Raw genomic sequence first — 27,023 nt, forward strand, 5'->3', positions numbered from 1 at the left:
CTAAGGCATGGACCATCTTTACATCAGCTAGTTATGTGTGTCTCTGATGTGTCCCAATATTTTGGCAAATATAAGGTTTCTCATTGAGTAAATTCGAGTCTAGAGAATTTTGCACAAGAACGGAAACCAGCGGGTTTACATTTGTATTTTTTTGGTGCATGATTCACAGGAAGTGTACAGTCCCCTCCTATATACATCAGTAGTTATCAACAAATCCGCGGTGCCTATATATAATTAAACCAACCAGACAAATATGCCAATCTCAAAAGCCGTCCATCATTGCTTGTGTTAGGTAATCTGGCTGAAAATCTTTTGAGCAGAATCAACCATCCAAAAGACCTATCAATGAACTACTTATCACACAATTATCAAAAACAAACAGATTTCCAGCAGTACTGCAGATATCTCGCTACAATCCATCCAAATCATGTTTAATGTTGCTACAAGTAACAACATTTTCAGATATCCCAATTATTACCAGCAGAAAATAAAGCTTACAAATTGTAAAAACAAATATATAATGAAACTTTAGAGCTTACTCAAACTTCTATTGACATGACCTATGAATCAATACTATGTTTATCACCTTATTGACCCAAACTAGCAGCCTGCATCACTGTCTATATAGCAGGATCCATCACCTGACGTAGTGTCTTTAAATTCTGTCACGATCAAACTTGAAAGAAAATCTGTTACAAGCCTAAGATGTCCTTATCTCTCAGACACTGGCTATAATTACTGAACTCTACAGCAAATTCATTAGCAAGATACATAGCACGAGAATATGGAAATATTTAACCAGATTCAATGACTAGAACGTGAGGATGTTGAAAAGAAAGGGGACAACTAGCAGAAACGTAGATAATGCAAGAACAAGAACTTTGCTTACCATTGACGGGCATGAGTAAAATAAGGTCATGTCCTCCAGGATTTATTATCATCTTGAATTGCCTTACCGGATTTCAATCAAGAATAAATATTATACGAAGGCAACAGAACGAACCAGCTGTCTATACAATACACCCATGTTGCCTGGCCATTTTTTTCACTTGGCCTTCCTCCCTTTGCAATAAAAGGAGAACAAGAATGATCTGGCATTTTTCTCCATCTACAAAAGCTAGCATCCACTCAGGCTGCTTGAGCCCATCCAACTGCTACATGTAAAATAAGAATCAAGAATATCATCCTAGTCTTCATCCTCAGCAAGCAATGCAAATGAAAATGGTGAGAACTTATATCCATCTCCCTCGTAGAACTTGTTTTGAAACTCCACCCAGTGAAGCCTCAAGGCATGTAAGAATGCACTTAGCGTTTCCATCACAAGCAGAACGCCAACAGTGGCAAAGATGAACACAATGAAACCAATAATGAGAATGATGATATTGTTGAACCTGATGCACAACCAGTCGTTCACCATCAGCATACAAAAATTATTCCTCATCTGAAAAATAAATTGCAAAACACAGATACTTACCCCCAAGCAAGGAGGAGGACCTTCTCATAAAACACACTTGACAGCTCTGAATGAGCAAGACTGCAGAAATCAACCCAAACATGGTGCCAATCAATAGCTATGCACAGGACCAGTGTAAACCAATGCGAAGAGCAGCGCAGAAGAGAGAAAACATAAGCATAAAAACCCTTAACACGTTTAATATGGGCTTGGCAATTAAGACAATTAAACTAGTGCCAAAAAAAAAAAAAAGAACATGCATGTGACTTAATGAACTTGCACATAACATATGAACTTCAAGGATCAGCAGCTTTCATATGCAGACAGAAGAGCATATTGTTCATATTATATAATCCCATTAATAATAACCAAGGGTATTTGCATCTTCTTTGACCTAATAACCGGATCTGGTGTAGCAAGCTAACTTTTTTCTTGTTATAATATATTTGCATAATCCATTATCAGTGATTACATTTTACCAAGATGGTAGGTGTACCTGAGGGCCCAGAGACGGAGATATGAAGCAGTGTTGGAGACTGCTCCAAGGACAAATTCTATTGTATGAATGAGTTGGTGAACAAAAACTTCACTAAATTCAAACTCCTCATTGCCGTGGCCATGTGAACTGTGACCATGGTCCAGCTCAAGCATTTCTTCAGTGCTCTGTAGCATCGTGTATGATTGACCTTGGTGTCTCTGAAACAATAGGCATCCACATAACTATTACAGGTTACACAAGGCCTATCAGAAAAGCGAGCAATTAAGATAGACACATACTTCTTGGTGTTGCTTCTTCAAGAGAATGGGCTTTGGAAATAGCATCCAAGGAACAGAAATAAGGGCTAGCAGAAGTAACACAAGCTGGTAAAATGATAAAGTGAGTAGCATTCATGTTGTATTGGTAAAGAACAATATGAAGGGATGTATATGCACAAACCTGAAGTGTTTTCTGGCCAGGAAATAGCTGGTTTTCACCAAGATCATCTGTTGGACTGAGGAACATATATATCATTACATGGTACAGATCTGCTTTTGATCCAGTGCACCATTTCACAATGATGAGTAGTGACAGGTAACCAAACAGACTGTTTAGAAAAATCAACTGAGGAACAAATTGGTACCTGCAACAGAATCCATACAATCACCAAATTTACACTTGCTTTTAACCAAAAAATACATAGCTGTGCATGGATACGAGTGATCCATGATGAGGATAACAAGCCTTATGTGATGCATGCTAATCAGTCACAACCATAACAAGATATCCATAACAAAATCTAAACTCGGTGGAACAGCAGGACCATTTTATAAGGTTCTAATTTTTTACAAACAGGGAAATATTTAGATATCTACAGATGATGCCCAAAAGTTCCTCAACAGAACAAAAGGGTAAAATGCCTCACACATTCCTGATAATTATAAACTTCTCTCTTAGAAATGGGAGCAGCAACAACACAAACAAAACAGTGCCGTCATATCCCTGAACTAGAGATGACACCAGTAAAAAATGATGACTAGTTTGGAAGCTTAAACTATAACCAATATTGCAGGTGACATTGCCATACAGTGGTGAGAATCCATTAACACGCAACATAGTATGTGTATGCATAGAGGGGACGATGGAGCAAGAGATGGATTAGCAAATTATAGCACAGGAAAAAAAATTACATTGCCATGAATGTTCATCAAGACTGATACCCAGGTGGCATTTCAGATGGATGTGTAAAAGTCCTCACTCCTCACACTGTTGGCTCAAGTCTACTTAATGTAGATTTGTAGAGAACAAGCTTGATGCCCCACCATGGCCAAATTTGTTAGCTACCCACTGCCTAAAGATTTAACAATAATCATAGATTGAGTATAGTGTACACGTCTGGGTGTATGCCAAGAGTGCATCCCCCCTTCACACATACACACACACACAGAGATAATCATACATACATGCCATATGAACACTGCACACAGTATTTACCAACTCAAGTGGTTCTGAAAGGCCATGAAGTTATCACCCATCGCAAATGATTTTCATAGTACTCCAACACAGAGCACCATGCCAAGTTTGAGATAGGAGGAAGAAGCACAAGGTGCTGTCACTTCCCAACAATATTAAGTGCAACGTCTCCAACAAAATAGGTGATTGACCAGGATAAAAATTTCAAACTTAGTAGGAATGAAAATTGTTGACTTGCAAATTCAATTTAGTAACCTCAACAAAGTGCCACATTATCGTTTTGGTCCCCAAGATAGCAGGTTAAAATTAGCATAAGAAATGATGAAATGGGCATACAATGAGAAGCTCTAAATATGCCATATAACCACTGTAGTACCGTCAACATTAAAAGATATCTGCATGCAAAAGTGGAGGCAGGATCAAATTACCAGATATTCAAATTATTCCTAAAGAACTTTGCATTGAAGTAACTCAGCACAATGCCAAGGTTCATTTGTGCCACCCCAAGAAGGATAGACATCTTCATCTTCAATGAATTGAGAAATGGCAACTCACTTCGGGTACCATGCCACTTTGGATCCACACCAAATGGATAGGCCGGTCGTACCTTAATCAATCCCTCTGTAGTGGCATCCCTAAATGGAAAAAATAATAAGTCTCGTAATAAACAATGAAAAACTTTCCAGGTGGAATTTTTTCTCTACCTGCAGGAAGAATCACGGCATGCATAGGCAGATTTACCAAAAAGCTCAAATGGGACCGAAAAGAACTCATTATAGATTAGTCCTGTGTAAATTGAGAATATTGCCATCATCATAATCACATAGCGACCACCAAAAGTCATTTCCATTATGTCTCCGAGCTTCTGTTAAGCATCAAAACAATTCAATGAGATTGAACTTTTAGCAAAAGTAAGAAATCCTAGCTAAGGGCAATTACAAAAAACCTGCTGCATTCAAGGGCATGATAAATCAGAAAAAGAGGCCTATAGGTCAAACATATAAAGAAGCCTCCAAATTCATTTTCCATCTAACAGAGACAGTGATCTATGCTCTTATCAGCTAGATAAGCTAGAATTTTACTCACCAGAATTGATCATCTATAACAATATTGTGGCACATCCATTACAGATGGCTACTATTATATGCCTCACCTCTGCCTAGATGATGTTTCAAGAATCGAAGTTCCACATTCTAAAGGACAATCCAGTTCCATCAAGATGCAGAATCTACAGAGAACTAGTGATGTCAACATAGCTAGTTTCCCTTCTTCCATGCAAACTATGTTCAGATGAATGTTGAGGCTGCCGCAAAGCAGTGTACACTGCACAAATACCTAGTTGTTGTGCCAGCATTCCACCTAAAGTGATATGACAACCATTATGTGCAAGTTATCTTCAAGGCATCTGGAGGTCAACATACTATCATGGATGGAGAGCTGGGTTAATTTAGAAGAAGACCATTCTCGGGTCCAGCTTATTTTCAGAAACCCAGAGAAGAAGGTTGCATACCATATCCCTTTCTTTGTTCTTTTTCCCTAATTGTGCTAATGTTTTCTTTAAATTCTCTTGTATAATCATTTTTCTTTCACTCATGTAACAGGTTTGTTATGAGCAAAGACCCCTTCCACATTTAAGGTAGAGCATAAGGGGTTTAATTTAAAATTAACCGCAAAGGTGGATTTCAGTTTGGAGGATCTAAAACTAATTGTTCGTAGACCAAGATATATTAATACATAATTGACATCAAATCAAGTCTTTTAGGCTATTTGTTGATTCTTTCATTAGTCATTCTCTGAGTTTCTTATGAAGCATCATATTGCTGTACAAGTTAGTTTTGGCTGACTTTTAAGGTTTCTGGTGTCATGATTACATATCCAGAACAGTGTTTTAAAATCTGGTCCATGTGGCCACCTTGACACTTGCATACATCTTACTGGTGTTGTGCTGCGTGGTGAGAGATCAAGGCCTATGTAGGCCCAGCTAACTTGCATATGCAGCCTAAGTGTATATGTGTTATGATGATTACTTCTTCTCCAATAACTCCTATTGAAAAGAGAGATCAATTTCTGAGTGCCTTTTCAAAGACTGGTAATTTAAACATTACCTCTGGTTTAACAAGTAGGCATTTCATACTTAGTAATCAGTCATATATCTATATTGCTTGTTTTCTTATTGTTCATCATTATAATTCATAGATTTCTCCATTGCATTAGTGCACCTAAAATTTGAGAAATACTTTATTAGGAAATGGGGTTATTTTTCAGGTTAACATGTCATATCATAATAAAATAAGCTTTGAATAAGTGCAGCAGTGTCTACTCAATCTTTTAAGATTTTTAATTGTATCTTTTTTAGCTTTTATCTATTTTATGATTTTTCTTTATTTCTAGTATTCTTAAAATGCCAATTGCATAGTTACCAGCATACCACACATATGCCATGCTATAATTCAACTACCTGCACACTACAGTTGCTCTATAAAACTGAGATTCACAATTTGCATCATGGTTTGATGGAAGGTTCATTGTACTGCTGAGTACCACTTGCCTACCAGGTGTGTACCATACTGTATTGGTACCAAACTGATACATGGTACAAGGGGTATACCAATTATTGATACGCCAAATGAACATGTGTCGTCATTATACCAACATGCTACCAGTACAATACCAAAACTGGTATTGCAAACCTTATTATGATGTACAGGTGTCATTGAGAAGGCTTGACTAATCAAGCTCAACTTGAAATTTTGGGCCTGAAATTCTAAATCAAGCCTGGTGTGTTTCCTATTCAATTTAACTTGATTGAGCCTAACTTTAAGCCAAGCTGAATGGAAGCATTTTTTTCAAACAGCTTGATACCTCAAATGAATCAAGGTTAATTCAAGCTTGAAAGTGTGAAAACTGGGGCCTTGTCTAAGCACCTTTAAATTAAGGCAAAGGTCAGCTGCAAGAGGAGTGGATTTTTGAATAAAGTATAAGATAGAAAGTATTGACTCTTGCATTTCTTTCTTTAAACTCATCTTCTTTGCCTGTTTCTTTGTACCCAGGGACACGCATCAGAATTTTTCTAATAAAAAGATTTCTTCACTCATGCTGTGTTCTTATGTCCAACCCCCCTCCACCTCCACCAAAACACTCCTTCACTCATTCTGGCAAACAAATCTAATCTGTCTAAAATCTCCTAGTTGTCTCACAAGAGAAGCATCTGAAATATCCATCAACAGGCCTCATGATTCTCTGAAAAAAACTAAACCTTAAAACTCTAAAGCAGACACTGAACATTTTTTCACTCTTTATGAGCATTACTGCAAATAAAATTCTTATTTAGCCCTCAAAGCCCAACAACTCTTCTAAACTAAACCAAACCTTGACTTCTGTCCCAGATCTATAAATATGCTCAGTTTACGTATATGGGCACTACTTCCAAACCACTGTTTTACGTGATTTGTGAATCCTACCACTATGGTTCACACAACAAAGATAAGAAACATAATGTTTATTATAAAAAGAACCTCTCAGGCAGATCATTACAGGTAATTTGGGCCATACGTTCTAGAGGACTTGTAATCTTTTGATGCTAAACAGCCACCTATCTGACTGCTCCAACTAACATCAATGGCAGCATCTGTCCATTATAACAGACTACAATTACAAAATTGCAAAAGTGCTTGACCTAATGGGCATATTAGAAGACCAAAAAAACACCAATCGATAGTGCACTCGAGTTCAATCTATCCAAAATCAGAACGTTCTCTGTTGACTACCATAACCGATACAATTTGTAAACTGTAGTGTAAAATGTAAATATCTTGACCGACAAATCTTCTCTCATCTATATTGCATTGATTACAGGATTAAGCATGATGAATAAAGCTTGACATGTTCTATGGCCAGCTTCCAACCTAACGTTGACCCTCTAAATTGGTACATGTTTCTGGATTAAGGCATCTTGGAAAGCAAGAGGCTGGCCTTCAATGCTAGAAGACATTGTAGGAGAATTGCCTCCCCATTTAAATAGCTTAAGCTCATGCAACTGAGGAACAACCCTTCAATTTTCCTCTAAATTCATAGGAGCCAAAAATAAAAGGGAAGAGAGTGTCTGATACTAAGAACTGCATGAATTTCTGAAGCACCAATTATAAGATAAAGAGATTTCCCAGAAAAACAAATTCCTTCATTAGTTTTTTTTTTCTTTTCGAGAAATAGGGGCAAAGTTCCACATGACAGTTTTCGTTCATTAGTAAGTCCTAAACACCAATCTGACACTAATAATGGAGAAAACATTTTGGTTAGATGATCTAGCCTTGATTATTCCCTTAGCCAAAGAAACCCATACACAAGTAATTGGCATTATGTACCTAGATCCTTCATTGTTGTTTCTTATCATAATCTATAGGATTTGTCTTAGACAAAGACCCTAGCAAATTGAACTGCACCTCTGAGCTCAATGCTTTGTATGTAAGATTGTACACCTCAGATGCATTTACAGCTCCAGTGCTCTTACATGTCTGTACCAACTTCCAATTCATCATATATAGACTTGAGCATATCTATGAAGATAGGCATGAGTTTGTTGCGAGTCTTCTCCATAAGGCCAAATTTCCTTTAAATTTTAATCTTTTGAATGTTTTTTCCTAGATATAGAAGAGTTTGTTTTTCTTCTTAAAACATGAAACCAAGTTCTCATCGGAATCTTTTCAGTCATGCAATTTATGGTTCACATGGTCTAAGAAATTAGCCGAAGAAATCATCTGGTTACCATATAAAATATGGCAAATCACATGTACACTAAACATGAATGGTTTTAGGTAATCTAGCTAAACTGTGTAGCAACAATATGACAGCATTAATAATTTTTTATTATGATTTTATTCATCAGTCTATTATCAATGTGAATATAAATTCACAGTGCTAAATATTCAGGTTGCTTTTGTCTCTGTGTTATTGAGGTATTTCTTCTAGGTGTTAACTTGTAGAGTTATGGCATGCAACATTTCAGATATTTAATTGTCATGATCATGAAATAATTAAACAGACACGAGGCATAATTATATGCAGACTTCAATATAGAAACTTCTGTGTTACTTAGAGTAGCATCTTCAAAAAGAAACAAAATTTACAGGAAACACTTAAAAGACACAAACTAAATTGTTAATGATATACTAAGAATGCTCATCATTTCACAGCCATAAGGACTGGAGCATATACATTAAAAGAAAGATGCCTCAAGAGCTGACCTGAGAAGACAACTTCTTTTCTCGTATAATAAAATACAAAGTTGTCAGTAACAAGCAAATACCATGACCCCAATCACCAAACATGACTGCAAACAAGAAAGGAAATGTAATGATAGTGTAAACTCCAGGATTTGCCTCCTGATATTTGGCAACCCTGCAATGAACATAACCCATAATTTAGATTCTCTAGAAAATTGACTAATCAAGTTCCTATTTTGTAGCTGCTTGATGTTGCAATATATCAGATATTAGAAAAAAATGAAAAAAAGGTGAAAATTGTTTATAAAAAAGCCACATGATCCTTTTACTACTGTAAATCAGTGTGTCAACTTATTTATAGCCCATGCATACAATTAGAGAATCTGAATAAACAAAAAAGAATGCAGGAGACAATCACAGTATACTATTCGTCAATTAACATCCCTGACAGAAACAGATGATTCACAAGAAATAGATGCTTCCAGGAACATAACAGTCATCCAACAGCCAATTAATGTTTGCTTTATATGTGCATGCACATATACATTCACTAGCCAAAATGATTCACAGAAGACTGTTTTCCTTTGACAAAGAATGGGATAATTTTATTATAATATGAGAACAAAGTTTAGTAAAACTTTTCCAAAGAAATTATCCCTAAAGATCAGGTTGAATGAATAATCTACAGTGGGCATGTCATAAAAGTTGGCAAGATCAGCCAAAAACACAAAATAAGCATGTCTCTAGATGACATCTCCAGTTACATGCCTGTATTAGGATGTTTAATTAATATATAATTGCAATCCGCATCTTAAAAAATATGAATTAAACTTTTAAAACAAAAGGAGTAAATTATAGATTCTGGATGAAGAATAACAAGAGGGCAAGACATGGTGGTGGTATTAAAGAATTTGAATGAAGCTCGGGGATGTTCACGATGAAGAGTGTTTTTCACCACTATATGCAGAATCTTAACCATGATGCAGAATCTTAACCATGATGGTCATGCATAAGCTGTCTTTGCAGACCTACCTACAACAAGGGGCATGGGAAGCAAAGATACAGAAAAAGGGAAGTTCTAAAACGATGCCAATAGGGGCAACAAATGTTCATGTTTCCCCAAAAGGCATCATTAATGCATGGAATCTAGTAAGAGAGGTTTTGAAAAGATTAACACAAGGATAAAAAAAAAAAGAATCGAGCTTGATCATCTGCGTGGCAACTGGCAACAACATTTTCAGAAGTAGCTCGGTTAGCCGATATCTGGACCCATAATGTGGCTACAAATCATATAAGCCACAGCCTAACAAATAGGTACTGAAATATTAGTGGTGGTTTTTTGTTGACAAGAAGGGGTATAGGTCTCTCTTATTGCTTACAAATGTAAAACAAGCAGCAGTACAACCAATTCTTGAGCTCACTTTACAATATCCCACAAATTAAGCAAGGGTAGTGGTTTTTTGGCATGTTTATTATAATAACCATAATTCCTATATTGATATCTTAAATTTATTATTTGGTTCAGCAACAGAATAAAGTATGAACATTCACTATTCAGGAAATTATTCTCATGAACATTCACTATTCAGGAAATTATTCTCTGGCAACATCTCTAGATGTCACTTTTATAGAATACAATGCTATTCCATAAAAATTGCATCATCATTTTTTTTTGATTCTGTGAGTCAGAACTTCATTATGATGAATATTAAGTAGACATCAATGTAACAGAACTGATGATTGTGATGTTCTCTTCATCGTTTATAGCTATACAATTAGTATCTTAAGTCTTAACACTAGTAGTTTGCTTTGGATCATTTCCCTTTTTGTGTAGGCGCTCAGAGACTGAAAATGGCGTATAATTCAAGGACACAAGCAGCAAAACTAGAGCCAATCAAGCCTTTGCATAGTAATATAATTTTCGAAGTGGATGGCCTTTTCTCTATTTTGTCAAGCATTCTAATACCTTCACATAGCACACGTGTATTACATAATGTCATAAACAGTTCAGTATTTGTATATTACCATGTTAAAAAAGGAAAGAAAGAAACTTCCTGTTAAACCCATTCAACTTACCCATAGGCATCAACAATTTCCTGGAATGCAGAAGTAAATTTGTTGGTCTGGAAATATGTGGGTGGAGATTCATTTGTATGGAGAACCTGGAAAATAGAGCCAACTTGGGAGTTGCTATCATAGGTAGCCCGCTGCAATGCATCTTGAACCTGAAAAGGTGAGCTCGATAGTGTTAATGGACAATTGATAGACAGCACTATGATATCAGAAAACTTGTGTGAAAATACAATCTCAGAACATCAAAATAATAGTCGGAAAGAGCTACCTGACTAGTTGCAAAAACAGGGCTCCATCCCTCAGCAACTAAACATTTTTTGGTCACATCAAGGCTGAGCATGTTTAAAGTGTGGTATATAGATTTCTCTCTCCTTACCTAGAATATTTAAGATTTAGTGCAATTCAAGAAATCCTAAAGCATGTCTATGCTGACATAGCACTGAGCAAATGCTTTCGAGTACCCAAAGAAAACTATAAAGTAATAAGTGAAGCCCATGATAGCTTCACAAGAAACAGGAAAAAGGATTTCTACCTGGGTGATTTTAACACAAAAACTTATTCAGAAAATTCAAACTTACCAAGTGATTCCACTGCTCAAACTGATAGCCTATATTTTTAAGTATGCTATCGCGGTGAATTAATCCAACATCTATTGTGGTCTTCAGTTCTGAGATTTTCCATGACACCTAAAAATCGAGTAGCTCCAAAATTCAGATAAAACCATACAGTTCTAATAACTACGAATTTTTTAAAAAAAATTTGAGTCACATCACACGTCAATAATTAAACACAAGTCTCATACCCACTTGTTAATTGAGCAATACTATCTAGACAATTTTAAATAATATATCAAGATTTCTGCCATCCAAAAGAGAATACAGAATAACAAGACAAGTTTACTAATTAAAAAGAAAAAGAATACAGAGTAAGAAGACAAGCTTAATAATTTAAAAAAAAGGGAAAAATGCAATAAAAGCTGAAATATTTGACTGCAACCTAAATCTACCAAATAGCGCAACAAGCAAAATCTTTAACTTAGCAGCCATAATTCATTATTCGAATGCTGATGAAGATGCAAAATTTCATGAGCAGGATCATCTCACATAATGCTCTCTGATATTGTCAAACAAAAATCATCATGCATGGAGTTCAAAACAATACAACAAGATATACAGATCCATAAAGCACCAATATTACCTATATGCCTAACAAACCTAGCAATCAACCAAGAATCCTATAAAAATGGAGAAATAGCATATTTTTTCCAACCATTTGCAGACTGAGGGAACAATTACCCTGCTTACTGCAGTCTATATGCCTAGCAACGCTTACAATCAACTAAGAATCCCATAAAAATGAAGAAATAGCATCTTTTTCAACTTATTGCAGAATGAGGGAATAAAATAAAGCATTTATGGCTCAAATATTCCTAGCATAATCACCATTGTCAAGGTGCCTATTATGCAAAATATTTCTTTTGGGGCTAAATGGTTGAAGACGAATGCTAGTAATCTTTGCAGATCAATAAATTGTTGTTTATCTAACAGTACCATTTTGTACTGCCATGCATCAAGTTTTAAGAAAAATAGAGAAACAGTATTTTTCCATGGATGCTTGTTTACAAAACAGAAACTTGATTAACTTCTAAAGTTTGAAGAATACTTTTGTAAATTTATATAATATGAGTCCATATTAAAATCGAAGACCAAAGAATTGTTCATCAACTCCACAAACATAATATTAAATTTGAAACTTGAGGAGCAAGTTGGAAAGTAAATGTTTAAAACCATCAAGCCATCAACCCAGCCAAGGTAACATGTTTTGGCCATGCATCAACATTTATGGCAAACAAGAAACAATATGTCTAACTGATTCGTGGTTACTTTACCAAACAGAACTGATTAACTTCTGAAACCAAAGAAGACTTTTTGAACTTTATAAAATTTGAGTCCATATTAAAATCAAAATACATGGACTCTTTGTCAACTCCAAAAAATACAGTATGAAATTTGAAACTTGAAGAACAATGTGGAAAGTAAATTTTCTAGAAAATTAGCCCACATACCCAGCTAAAACAACCAGATTGACAACAGGTAACTACGTTGCGAAAGAATCCTGACAAGATGCACGCCTTGCAGTATGAACCACATCATAACCCTAAGACTGACAGCAAGCATCAGGTCGAAGAAGAACGTACCAACACCCAAAAAACTTGCGAAGTTGATCATCAAAATATCATTAAAAAATTATGGACATTCTGGAAAACCAGACATTAGAAAAGGAGAACAGTACAATCGCAGACAGAGTCAATTTTATGTCCAGTATTATTTCACGATAAATGAAGAGCGAAAGCAGTCACAGCGCCTAAACCATTCACATTGATAAATGTTTTTGATGAATAAATACAGTATTTAGAAACAATATTATGATACTGAAATTGCTATGAAAGAAGAAGAGCTATACATGAAAGGTTGTCAGGTCTAAAAATAACATTAGAAGAATAACATTGAAGAAACACGAAGCTAAATGTCCGGCACGTTATAAATTGAGATAATTACAACTACCACAAGGAATAAAGTAGATTAGCAACAAAAGGGTGTACAAACCTCATCAATCATCTGCATTTGTTTGCCCACATCCTCTGTAAATGGATAACGATTGGCTCCAAAAGCTTCACATATCTTGAGAATCTTGGTCTTTGCTCTTTCCCCGGAATAGAAGACCACAAACACATTTTTACCAACCTGTTGATGGCAAAGTATAAGCTACAGGATAGGCATATGGAAGAGACCTAGCATCAGTTGATGTTTACCTCCCATCAATAAGCATGCTCAGAAGATTCTAGTAAACTTGACATGAATTCATGAATCAAAATATTCAGTGAGTATTTATGTCTATTCTATCATATAACCCAGACAATGGAGTTCACGTACATGAGGTGCTTGTGATGTCAGCATCTCCGCGTTGGCCAGGCCATGCAATGTTTCCCATTTTTTTCCAACTCTATCATCTCAATACCTAGAATACTTTACCAAGGTAAACATCTAGAATCCATCCCCAATGTGAACTCATCTTAAAAGTCTCTAGAATCCTTCCCCTATGGAAATCTTAAAACTCACCAATGTGCCCACTTTCTGCATTCTCACATACCACTATCCGTGTTTTCCAAGCCACATGCATCGCACATGCCATACTCTAGTTTAAAACATAATTAGAACTCCACCTTAGACCAAATAAATAACAAACGTGTATGAACTAGAACAGACAAACATATTCTTGAGACTTTTTTTTCTTCTTGTTGCCAAATAAGTGGATCCGGTTGCTCAAGAGTACAATGAGAATCATGACAACAAGATGCTTACAAGTTATCTCATAGACGCATGCACCTCAGCATGATGCATGCATGTGTGGATTCAAATATTGGAGAAACAAAATCATAAGCAGAATCAGATGTAAATAAATGTTTAATTAGAAAATCATGTGCAGACTAGACATTAGTTTAATGACTTCTAGCATAAAATTTACATGTAAAAAACAGCAACCTTCTCTCCTGAAACTGGATCAGTGACTGGATCATCAATTGCAACTTGTTTGAGGAACATGTTGCCTCTGGTAGCACGGAACAAAATTCTTTCAAAAGCCATTGCCTTTTCTTTGGGTACAAGGCCACTGACAAACCCAAGTTTTACTTGCTTTGATGGATCTGCCAACATTTCCTGAACAAGAATATGCTAGAATTATATCATACAGAAGAAAACGAACATAGAAAGAGAACGGAGTATGCTTGCAATCATACTTGCTCCAATAACAAAGGACTGTCAAGAGAACCATCGCCAACTTGATGTGCTTCAATCTCTCTCTGTTGGGCCGTAGCATGACCTTGAGCTGAGTAGAAAAATTCACCAGCCTGAAAATAGGGCAGAAAATCATACCACAGTATAATGACAGGAAATTTTCACTTAATTAATTTCTAAAATGTCCCAGATGCATTTTCACAATGCAATTATTCTTTTTTTTAAAAAAAAAAAAAGCAGAGATATAGTGACAGTTAAGGCCATGAACAGAGTAGCCATGTAACAGAAACACACTTTGGTTCACAAACCAAACATTCTACTCATCAAATTCCAGAAAGATAAATCCATGGACTAAGCATTATTATCTTTCCACTTAATCTTACATAAATAATATGAGATTCTTCAATAACGACTTATAAGGACTACTACAGATATATACCAAATAATTGCACCTGCAAATAAGAATAATGAAATAATTCTGCATCTACATTAAAAAACAGCACTGGGTCTCAGACAGTTTCACAATTGGACAAATGAAGAGTTAAAACATCTGGTTCATAAACCAAACAAGCATGTTTTCTAATGAGAAAATCTCTCAGACAAGAATATATTCAATTCATCATTTACTCAAAAGATGCATGAATTTCAATATCAAATAACTCCATGCCACTTCATAGACATCATTTCTAAAATCAATGTGACGAGTCAAAATAAGTCACTGTCGCTCGAGGTTCATCTGTTTCTATCACATTAGATTTCAAAATCTGCATCCTACCATAAAGGAATTAGAATCTCCAAAGGCATACCTCAAAACCCAAACTCACCAAATAATTTAGTGTTGCCACCTCGTCAACCATGACTACCAACGGCTCAAGGTGCACTAAGGTGCTAAGGTCTATTGGAGCCTAGGCACAATGTGCAAAGCAAGGTGCATGCTCGAACGAAGTAAGGCACAAAAAAACACATATTATAATTATAAATAATAATGAGTTCATGATATTAAACACATTCAATAATAAACTATCATTTTACCAACACAAGTAATGAGACAGAGTATATACACTGTCACCTAGTAATGTAGTGCAATTATTTGGGCATATGAAGAAGAAAAGGGACTGCTAGTCCCCTGTTTCAGCAAGAAGAACAAGAAGGGGCTACGTCCACTGTTTCAGCACGAAGAAGGGACTAAGTCCCTGTTTGAACAAGGTAGTAGGAAGCAGAGGAAGGAGGAGGAGGAAAAAACAGGGCAGCAGGAAGCAGAGGCAGGAGGAAAGAAATGGTCCTATTAGAAAAGGGAACCAAGGACACAGTCCCTGTTCCAGTACAGGAAGACGAAGGAAGAAAAAGAAGCAAAAGGGTTCCTATGTGAAGATGAAAGATAGGACTTGGTCCATGTCCTAGTACGGGAAGAAGAAGAAACAAGAAGAAAAAGAAGAAGAAAAAGAGAGCTCCTGTTTAAAGAAGGAACAGGGGGCTCAGTCCCTGATCCAATATGGGAAGAAGGGGAAAAAAAAACAGGGGAATTGGTCCTGTTACAGCGCAGGAGGAAGAACGGGAAAAACAAGGAAAAAACAGAGGACTCAGTCCCTGTTCTAGAACCAGAGAAGAAGAATGGGAAGAAGAAGGATAAGAAAACCAAGGGCTCGAGCCCCTGTTCTAGCAGGGGAAGAAGAATGGGTGGGAGAAAAAAACAGAGTGACTCAATACCTGTTCCAGCACAAAGAATAAGAACTTACCTGGAGAGGCCCTCCTCCTGCCGCTGCTGCTACCAGAAGAGGTCCACCTGCTGAAGGAAGAGGCCAGCAGCTGCAGGAGAGGAGCGGTGATTGATAGAGAAGGCAGTAACAAATCCAGCCCTAGATCCAAGCTACTTTCTTCCCCCTTTTCCCCAACTAAAGAAGCCATTTTGTTTGATGGACAGCTGAGATTTATGCCAACACCTCACTTAAACAAGGCATGTCTTTCTGGCGCCTTAGGGCAACAAGGCATGCACCTCTGTACCTTTTTTTCTGAGCCTTTTTAAAGTGGCTGTGCCTGGGCCAAAGAGAGGCGCCTGGGGTATGCGCCTCTTACCCAGCATGACTTTCACAACAGTGACTGCGTTTGGATGTGTTTTTAAGTTCTTGGACCATTTATATTTTGGGGCAGAAAAGAAGCAACACTAGTGGACAAAGCATCAACTTCTTCATTGAACTGAGACTTCAAACTCCAGTAATTTTAGTATTGAACATAAGTGTGGCTGTGTGGTCCATAACTGCAGTGCCAGCATATAAATGCAAGGATGTAGGCCTCGCCAAATGATCTAGAAAAGAGTACAGTTATGGACAAATTCTTTATCACATGGTCTGTATATTCTTAATAATAAGGATAAATGATAACAATAATTAAACTTGACTGAAGATGTATCGGCAACCTAAAGAACAGTAGTCAGACCTCACCTTTTCCTTTAAATTTGATCATTTATCATCTAAAAATAAAATAATATTGAAAATAAGATTAAAGGAAGGTGTGAAAAAATGATCTGCAATAAAAGGCCAGTAGTAGACAGCCAAAATTGGAAGTAAGCAGATCAAAAGGATGTCATCCACAGACTCTGCAATGTAATCCTGTCAAGGATTATAAACATGTGATCTATCTCCACATGCATACAGGCATGCAAGCATGCACACATGCAAGCTTGCATGCACAGATACACATATATACACATAAATAGATAGGCATATTTGTGTATATATGTATGTATGAAAAGTTTAATTGATATAAAATGTTTACAATTTATATTTATATATGGTAACTAATGCAAGTTATGATCAATTCACCATGCATTCAAAAGCACATGTTCAGATGAGGCTGGACTGTGCATTCTGGGCTTATGTTCTATTTTGAGCAAAATAATGGAAAACATATAGCTTAGCAACCATATGAGAGTTAAATTATTTATATTTTTCAGGCATGCACGTCAAAGAGAACAATGAATCAATCAGAGGATAGAATCAATGAAATATATTGATTCACATATGATAGAGAAAACTTTTTTTCTTTTTTTTTTAATACTTTTCTTGTAAATGATGAGCCATGTACGAACAAGCACTAGAGTAAAATTACAAGATCAATATGCATGCCAAGATAAGCTACTTTTAGCGGCATAAAGTATTCCAAGGTAACAAAACTACTATCTAGAGTTGACATAAGCATTATAACACTTATATTACCACGTCATAATAAACCTTTTGTTGGTATTATGCATTCTGCAAGGGAAGGAAACCTATACCTTCTGAAGGACAAGTTTATATTCTAATAGCTCATTAAAAGTGCGTTGCAATTTTTCACCATTTGAATTGACTTCAATCAGCTCAGCTTCAAGCTCTCCAAGTTTTACCTATGTCAGCACATCAATTGTTACAATAAATCCTCAAACTTGTACATGAAATACATAGACATAGCCACATGTCAGTTAGCTATAGAAAGAAAAAAAAAAAAAAAAACCTCCAAGTCATCAAGATCAATATGAGTCCGTGTGACGGGCATTGCTGAAGGTGATATATCTGCCTTTGTCATTTGCTCCCCGAAAAACCTTAACTTGCGTGCCATCTCTCCGCATCTTTTTATCTGCAATCAGTTTAAACTTAGTACAAAGTACACAATATTAACCAAGGTCATACTATTGCAGATACCCATCAATTTCAACATGCAGAAAAAAACTTAATAGAATGAATCAATGAAATTAATAATATGTCTAATTTGTAAAATGTCCGAACTCAACAATTATGGGCAATTATAACATTTAACAGGAAATGATGACAGCAAATCATCAATCAGGAAAGAATGGAGCAGGGAAAACTGTGACATATCGAATGGTCACGCAAATAACTAAAGAGAAATAATCAGCTCCATTTTTGAAAATCAGAAAGTGACCTACAAGATAGATTAATGTCCAGGGACAATAACATTAAAATTCAGCATTGTGAATGTAGTGATGTGTCAAATTTGAAGAATGTCCCAACTTGAAAAACTTTTACAGGTAGGCCAATTTAACATAAAAAGTTGATTTGTCTATAAGGATATACAAAAGGTGCCATCCGAACACAAAATTTACTTTCTGAAGAAAATGAAATGAACCTTACCCAAAAAAAAGAAAATGAAATGAAAATTTCCTCTACTATTATAACACAATCCAGGGCCTGGGGCCCACGGATCCCAACTTCCTACCTTTTCATCTCAAAACTTATGTATTCAATCGTCACAAGTGGTCCCGTTGAGTGTGAGCACTTCCTTCCCCTCCAATATATACACAACAAATGTATACCCCAACATGTTCAGTCTTAGATGTATGAACAAGAGAAGTAATAAAGAGTACAAGGGTGTATTTACCAAATATACTCCAAACAATCTCGATAGGTAGAGTCACAAACATTCATCAAATAGTCCCTTCTCTTGAATAGACCACGTGCATGACATGTGCAAAATACAAGAGCAATCAAACAATCACCCTTTGTTTTCACTCCTTTAGACAACACCATCCATCGCTTCATTTAATTCCCACTTGGTTAACTTTAATTCTCCATGGTCATCAAGTAACTTTAATATATATGTTGTAAGGAAGTCAAACATGTCCACTTGACAAGCCTATGTATGCTCAAAAGAGAAAGTGAAGTCCAAAAACAAAAATGCAATTACACTGTAATAAAGAAAATTTAAGGAAAACACTCAACATGATAATTGAAATTATCCCTTGAGATGAATGAATCACCAATACACAATCCAAAAAACAGAAAACTAACCAAATTAAACTTGTTCATTATGGTTATGATTAGAACAAGCAGGTGATTTGCTCTCATGACCCTTCTGTTGTATATGAAAGATCCCTTTCTTAGAATTGAATGCCTGCATATACCCCAGTTATTTACCTAATCACAGATCTAACCATCAAAAGTATTTCAAGATAGGCACAAAACCAACATACAATCAGAGTGTGTTGTTTATGGAGAGGTGCATCTGGAGTATCATTTGATCATTGCATCATTTGCAACAAAAAAAAAAAAAGCAGTAATTCCAGCTATGATGACCAGTTCAATAGATCATATCCCATGTATTTGTAACAATGATCTCATCAAGCCTTTACAAGGAGAGGAATTTATTACAGAGAATGAACCAGAAAGAGAACAAAAATCTCAAACAAAGTTCTAATAAATTAAGTAATAAATGACTTTACTAACAAAGATGTTAAATCAGTCAAAAAGATGACAAATGTTTTTAAAACCTAATAAGGCCTGTTTGCCTTTTTTTTTTAGTTCTTTACCCTCATTTCTCTAAAATTAGAAGATTAATTAAAATATAAACGAAATATAAAACATGTAACATGTTTTTATCATTTTTATGATTTCAAAGCCAAAAACAATTTACAGTAATACCAAGATTACCATCCATAATTCGAAGGCTTCGGATTATTAAGCACATAACATGTGACAGTGATATACAACCAATTGAACATAGGACTGCTTTCTCATGGTCATGTATGTTGATTACTATCAAAAAAAAAAAAAAAAGAAACTGCAATCCAAGTTTCTGTTTTTTACTGCAAAGGATAGGAGAACTTAAACAAGCCAAAGATTTCACATTATCAGAACAAAATATTATGGAGCTAAGGTCTAAATGGTTTATAGCAATGTGGCAACTGAAGTCTACAAGGATTTCAGTAATCCTTCAGCCGTACTAATTGGAGAGAAGCCGACCAAGGTTAATTATATGAACTTGCATAACATCCAGATGAGGAGCAACAGATGAAAATTCACATGGAAGAATATTTTGATAAAACATAATACTGTTTTAGATTAAGTAAATGCAGAGAAAGAAAATGAAGAAAATACCTGGTTAGCATACGTCCGCTGGAAAGGGCTCTTATCTGCGTTAAGCTGAAATAATTGATATATCAGATCCAAAGTAAAATACTCTGCACATGATTAGCAAATAATCAAACTTGAAAAACTATTAAAGCATTAAGATCATGCTACATCATGTCAATTATAGAGTTTAAATCCTACACTGACTTCAGGATTTAATTGGTTAAAAACCAAAACAATAACCATGTGGACTATGGTTTAAAACCTAATACTAGCACAAACAGTAACTTCCTTTAGAGGATAAAAAATTAGAAATAATTTAAAAAGAACCACTAAAATCAAATAGATAAACATATGAAGTACATAACTCTATTTCACATTAAGCTAAATAGTTACAGTATTACTCAGAGTCAGAGGTTTATATTTTTCACTATTCTATATGTCCAACTTAGAGATACATGTTTAATTCATTTGAAATTTTATGTCTCGATTGAGCATGCTTTCTTGAGTAGGATGTTTAAACCAAAGAAATCATTTTTTTAATAAACAATAGTACCTCTTGGCAAAGTTTTAAATACCGGTACTGCACCCCATGCTGGTTGTCGGCCGGTACGGTACCGTATCGTACCGGCCCTACCGACAATAAAAAAATAAAAAAAATCCACCCAACAATCCAAAAAAAAAAGAGAAAACCAAACCGTACCGATGCCGTACCGCACCATACCGGCCTATACTATACCGCACCGACCGGTATGGTCCGGTTCAGGCCACTTACCGAAAAATTGGCCTGAACCTTGCCGATTCTCTGCCGGTACGGTATGGGTATACCGGCCGGTTTGAGCCAATACGGAATATCATGCCTCTTGGCATAGGAATCAATGAAACAAATTGCTGATATGACAAAAATCACAGAAAAATGTGTTCATCACTTGATTAATCACTTTACAGATTGGACAAATGATTCAGGGAATGATGGACCACAGTCACCACAAATGAGAACCACAGACGAAGGAAAACACAAATGCACGCGCACACACACACAAAAAAAGAACTATGAAAATTAGTTGGCACTTTGGAGGAAACAATTTAACAAATTCTTAACTACATTTCAACAAAAAAGAGAAACAAAAATTGGAATTATATAAAAAGAAATATGTTGACAAAAACATATTTCTTTACGGGCTCAACCTAGATAGAAGTAGCAAGTAGCAACAGTGGCAAGATGGCATCGGCAAGAATAAATGTTAGGGCTGGAAATGGGATCGGGCCGGCCCGAGGCCCATCGAGTCGAGTTGACTTCGGATCGGGCTTCAGGCTCGGTCTGGAGCAATTCAAGCCGGGCTTGGATTGAAACATAGGGCCCGTTTCTCTTTCGAGCCGGGCTCGGACATATCTTTGATCCGACCCGAACCCGAACCCGATGTCCAACTCGATCAAGAGCCCGAATATCCAGTCCAAGCCCAATTCTTATTTAAATTGATTTAGCCTGAATAATCCATCTGAGTTAGCCCAAATCCATCTGAGTTAGCCCAAATAATTGTTTACCAATTACCATCGATGCCAACTTCCTCCATCTGTCTTCGTTTCGGTCTCCCAACTTCCCCTCCCCCATCGAAGTCTCAAAGAGGCTGAAAAGCCCTAGCCGGTGGCCCTCCCTGATGTGTGTCCGTCTTCCCCATCGCCGTCTTCCATCTTCCCCATCGCCAACGCCGATTTTTTATCTTCCTCCATCGGGCATCAGCCATCCCAGCCTCTGACTTCCGTCTTCCCCCATCTGCCATCGCCAACGCAGTGACATCGGTCCTCCGTCTTCCCTCATCAGCCATCATCGACGCCAGTCTTCCCATCTTCGACCATCGTCATTCGCCGTTTTACGTATGGATCCTACCGAATCCCCCCTCCGAATCGCCATTTTTGGTATCGAAACTAAGGTCTTGAAGTTGTATTGTCAGAGACTAGGTTCATCGTGGTGGGCTTCAACATCTTGCTGGAGCCAAGGTTAGACCTCCTCTGGATGTGGTGCCGCTGCCACGACCACCGATGTCGAGCAGGTCGATGTCGGACGACGGATTGGAGACAAGAATCCCCTTCTCGAGGAGGGGCAGACTCCCGATCGAGGTTGAATCTTGAGAAGGGCCCCAACCAAGAGGCCGTGCTAGCGTCGGAGCTTGTGGATCAAACCGCCACCGGCAGTGGCCACCGTGAGGGGCAGACAGAGAGAGAGAGAGGAACCCAGAAGGAAAGAGAAACAAAGGGTGAAGGAGAGGGTTCAGGTCGAGTCTTAGGCTCGGGCTCGGCTTTGGGCCGACCTGATTGGGTTCGATTCGGGCTTGGGCTCAGACTCGGGCTTGAGGTTTTAAAAAATTTTCAGGCTTCAGCCCGGCCCAAAGTCCGAAAAAATACTTCGGGCTGGGCTCACGTATGGGTGTGGCCCGGCCCAGCTCGGCCCGTTTCCAGCCCTAATAAATGTTCTCGATTCGTTCTTTTTTATCTATTGAAGAATGATGGGACCTATTGCTTCTAGTAAAAACAAATTTAGTTCATACTGTACAAATGCATAATTGTATCAAGGTTTTCTCATTAAATGTTCAATAGCAATCAAAACTATCCAATTATGGAATAGACAACTGAGTTATGGTAATCATCAGAATGCCTATCTATTAGGGAGGTAAAGAACCTTAAAATTTGATTTCATATTGCTCAAGTAGCAATCTAAAATAAAGTAAGAAAGTCCATCTAAAGTGAAGGACATGGCCAATTCCCCTTTCAGTACGAGTAGGAAAAGGGAATTTCGATATGGCAAAGATAAGGTGGGTCCATGCTCGGGATTTAACGTGGCGCAATTAATAACAACACCACAAAATTGCTTTAATACAAGGAATCACTACCATACAAATTAGATGCTAGAGTTTTGCTAAACATCATAATGCCCATAGACAAGATAGATGGAGAATAACATGGAATTAAGTTTACCTAGTACTCAAGTAGCAACCTTAGATAGGCATGTAAGAAAGCAAAGATTATAAACCCTAATCACATGTATAAGTTGAGTAAAAAAAGTTGAGAGAAACATGTGCATATCAGGGATTTATACAGATAATGACAACGTCAGCAAAAAAGATGCAAAGTAGGAAATATTACTGTCATTTGTATGATAACTAAACCATCAATGCAGCTTGACCCTTTTTTATAGGTGTAATCCAACCAGATTTACTAAGCTCTGCAGTCTCGTCAACTCTTTTCCACTATTTCTTGTAATTCAACTTGGCTTTTTTTAACTCAGATTCCTGGATTCCAACCTTTTGACTAAGTTGGCTGCTTATGACATGACACTACTCAAAGGAGACAGCCACATGTAAAAGTAACAAGACCAATTATCCATCCTCCATGTATTCTCTATTAGACTATGACATCAGAGGATAGGCATCAGGTTCAGAGCTATTTTGAAAGGTATCAAGATTAGATTGTCATGGATCAGTCCATGAAGTCAGATGATATAGATAGAATAATTCTACAATAAGGTTGAAGACCAACTATGTGATGTTATAGGTGGAACTTGGGATCTCAAAAAGATGATCGACTAAAACAGACCACAAGGTATAAATTGAAGACTGAAATCACAAAAGAACGTGCAGATGGATTCCTTGAAAGTAATCTTTCAGTTAGTTAAAAAGACAAAAGGAGAAAAGAAAAGACATAAGAAAGATGGAAGCAGTAATGGTAAATAAGTATTGAGAGTGCACCTTGATGGGTAGCATTCCTGTTGATATTATCCATATTCTGTAAAATGCAACGTTACAATTCCTATCAAACTCGAGTTTTCCATTCTGATCATGTCATCAAGCCCGAACAATATCTTAATAGCAAGTATAGGTAATGTTTCTACAATGTCATCTAAATGATTGATCAGTTTGTGTCCGTAACGCTGATAAAAGTTCTAGTAGTCTTCATGTGCAAGGGGTTTAAGTGATCACGCGTAAAGACTGGCATTAACTCCTTGTAACCCTAAATCCATACCCCATTCACAAAAAATATGAGATTCCATGCTTGCCAAACCAATTCTCCAACAAAATCAGTCAGTCCTACACAACCATCTGAGTGAAATCTGACATCAATCAATCAAAACATGGGCTCCTGCTACCAAACTCGTGATAATTTAAAATTGAAAAATACAAGAGGGTTACTGGAGGCTAACCTCTGCTGTATCTTGTTCCTATGTCGCCAAATTAGTTTCGGCCTTTACCCATCTTTTCCCAAAAAAAGAAAAACAAAAGGCTACTTGAGTAGGAGAGGAGGGAATCAGACATGTCCAACTATCATCTTTCTTTGATTAGCTCATCAAACACGCATGATGTACATGCTCTATGCTCTATGGCAAGGTTATCAAAATTGAAGATCTGCCGTAACTCAAAATAAATGAGAGAGAACAACAGATTGACTTTTTATTATTGAAAATTTTCAAAAAAGAAACGATCGAGAACCACGAAATCGAGTATTAAAATAAACATCTTTATGACCACATTAAGTCCCCCTTTGGATACATAGAGGAGAAGACAAAAGAAAATAAAGGAAATGAAACAAGAGGATGGAAAGAAAAAGAAGAGAACCTTGAACTCGAGAGAAGAGAAGAAAAAAGAACAGAATTTGAGACACAAGGGAAAAGAAGAGAAAAGAGGAAATTTTCTTTCTCTCTCCAACTCTCTCCACTTCCGGGGAGAGACTAAAAAAGGGGTCCGGAGAAATCATTTCTCTCCGTTTCTCTTCTCTTCCTCCTGACTTACGGTCCACACAAGAATTTAGATTTCTCTTCTCTTCTTAAATTTCAAACCACGCAAGAGAAAATGGGTTTCTCTTCTTCTCCCCCCTAACCAGACAGGGGATTTGCATTTTCTCTCCCCTTCTCTCTGATAGAAACAGGGCCCAAATCCAAGATCAGAGAAAGGACATGCCCCACAGTCCTATCAATCAAGAAAAAGAAGCCCTACACAAAACTCCAGCGCCACAAAAATTTACAACAGGTCCAGGGTTTCATCACGGCAATGACGGCAGAAACGATAGCCCTCCACAATAATCAAAGAAAGAATTGGGGAAAGAAAGGAAAGGAAACTTACGTCTTTGAATTGGAGGAGGCCGAGGTCACCGAGGTAGGAGACAGTGAGGTGTGCGGACTCGATGGGGATGATGATCTGGACAAGCTGCATCGGCTCCGACCGCATTAGATCCATCGTGGGGCAGCACCCATGCCCCCGCCCGCCACCATGGCTGTGGTAATCCCCCATCTCCTCTTCTCTCTCTTCCTCTCCTCCTCTTGCTCTCTCTCTCTCTCGACCTCTGTTTCAATCAGAGCCCAACCCTCGCACCGGCTCGATCCCTGGATCGAGCGGTCGATCGGGAAGCGGGATCGTCTCCGGGCTTGCTTCCTTTCCGAGGAGGGTAGGAAGGGGGGCGCGGGGTTCCCAAATACCAGAAACACGCTCTGATAAGTGATGTAATATGTTACGACAGCGGACGGCTTCACAGAAGAATCATTACTACCCTCCTCGGTCGTCAGAGGTGTACCACGTGTTTCTTGTTGAATTATTTCGTTGGCTCGTTAGTTGCATTCCCCGTACGAAAAAATTGGGTAACTGATAAAGTCACTCTATTTTTTTTAATGCAGTGCTCCTTTTGTTTTCGGATATTTCCGGTGAAGGGTAAGGCCGAAATTCGAAAAAATCCAACCAAACCAATCTAACTTAATAAATATTAATTTTGACTAATTAAAAAGTATAAATTAAATAAAATCAAATTAAAATTTATAAAAAAATAATTATTTATGATCTAATTTAATTTTTATATTTTTAATCTATATAAAACCGAATTTAATATAATATTTTATAAATTTATATTTTTTTTAGATGATATCTTTTAAACTTCAATATTTAATTTTAAAAAATATCCAGTTACCTATTTGGATTCTTAATATTGATTTATTGACAGGAGCATAATAATTTGAAATAATTTTAAAATAAAAATTTTTATATATAATTACTTTCAATGAGTAAATTTTTTATATTTTTATTTTATTTTATAAAAATTTGAAAAAAATAAATCTAAAATTTATAATTTATAAAATTTAAAATTTTTTTATATTAAATCAATTAAAAAATAAATAAATAAATTTAAATGAGTCAATATCAGATTTAAAATCAATATTAAATCAATATTGAAGTTCAAACCAACATAACTCATTTGAATTCGCTGCAAACCATTCACTTTAGTTTTAAATGGTTGATACAAAATAAATGATTGGTAGTAAATTGAAATTTTTTACTCTAATTGAATTCGATCAGATGAATTTTTTTTTTCAATCCGATCAAACTTGATTCATATTCAGTCCTAACCGAGGAGAGAAATGAAAGTGTGTTCAAATTTGCTTGCATGGTCTCTGGATAAATGAGTTAATAGATAAAAGAAAAAAAAAGATCGAGTTAAATGGGGAAAAAAATAACCAAAAAAAAATATGGGAGAAGCTAAAAGCCTACGGCCCTCATTTTTTGGAGCGCGCATTTGTGCATGTAGGGGTGCACCTATAGATGCCATCCATTATAGGATGGACCGCAATCTAACAGAATAAGCGGCTACGACCCGCACTCGTGCATGAGATGGATAGCGTCCATGAGTGCTGTGGTGACATGTGTGCCCCACAAGGGA

General features: G+C 36.8%; 1 protein-coding gene across 2 annotated transcripts; it reads right to left on the reverse strand.

Annotated features, from left to right (window-relative positions):
* Positions 1-862: 862 nt before the first annotated feature.
* Positions 863-25,774, reverse strand: LOC105043215 (V-type proton ATPase subunit a3). Of its 2 annotated transcripts, XM_010920683.4 has the most exons (19): positions 25,442-25,629; positions 24,074-24,110; positions 20,358-20,402; positions 17,977-18,099; positions 17,762-17,869; positions 14,493-14,603; positions 14,239-14,412; positions 13,303-13,440; positions 11,275-11,382; positions 10,965-11,072; positions 10,700-10,848; positions 8,645-8,798; positions 4,109-4,269; positions 3,833-4,039; positions 2,391-2,574; positions 2,231-2,314; positions 1,950-2,149; positions 1,475-1,534; positions 863-1,391 (listed from the first exon to the last, which is right to left on the reverse strand). In XM_010920683.4, exons 2-19 carry the CDS (start codon positions 24,086-24,088, stop codon positions 1,187-1,189), a joined length of 2,334 nt encoding a protein of 777 aa, XP_010918985.1. In that variant the 5' UTR covers positions 24,089-24,110; positions 25,442-25,629; the 3' UTR covers positions 863-1,186. The 2 variants fall into 2 exon arrangements, with proteins under 2 accessions (XP_010918985.1, XP_010918984.1); XM_010920682.4 differs by lacking the exon at positions 24,074-24,110 and having other exon boundaries at positions 25,442-25,774.
* Between the last annotated feature and the right edge of the window lie 1,249 nt (positions 25,775-27,023).

Source organism: Elaeis guineensis, chromosome 4 (genome assembly GCF_000442705.2).
Source record: "Elaeis guineensis isolate ETL-2024a chromosome 4, EG11, whole genome shotgun sequence".
NCBI classification, from domain to species: Eukaryota; Viridiplantae; Streptophyta; class Magnoliopsida; order Arecales; family Arecaceae; genus Elaeis; species Elaeis guineensis.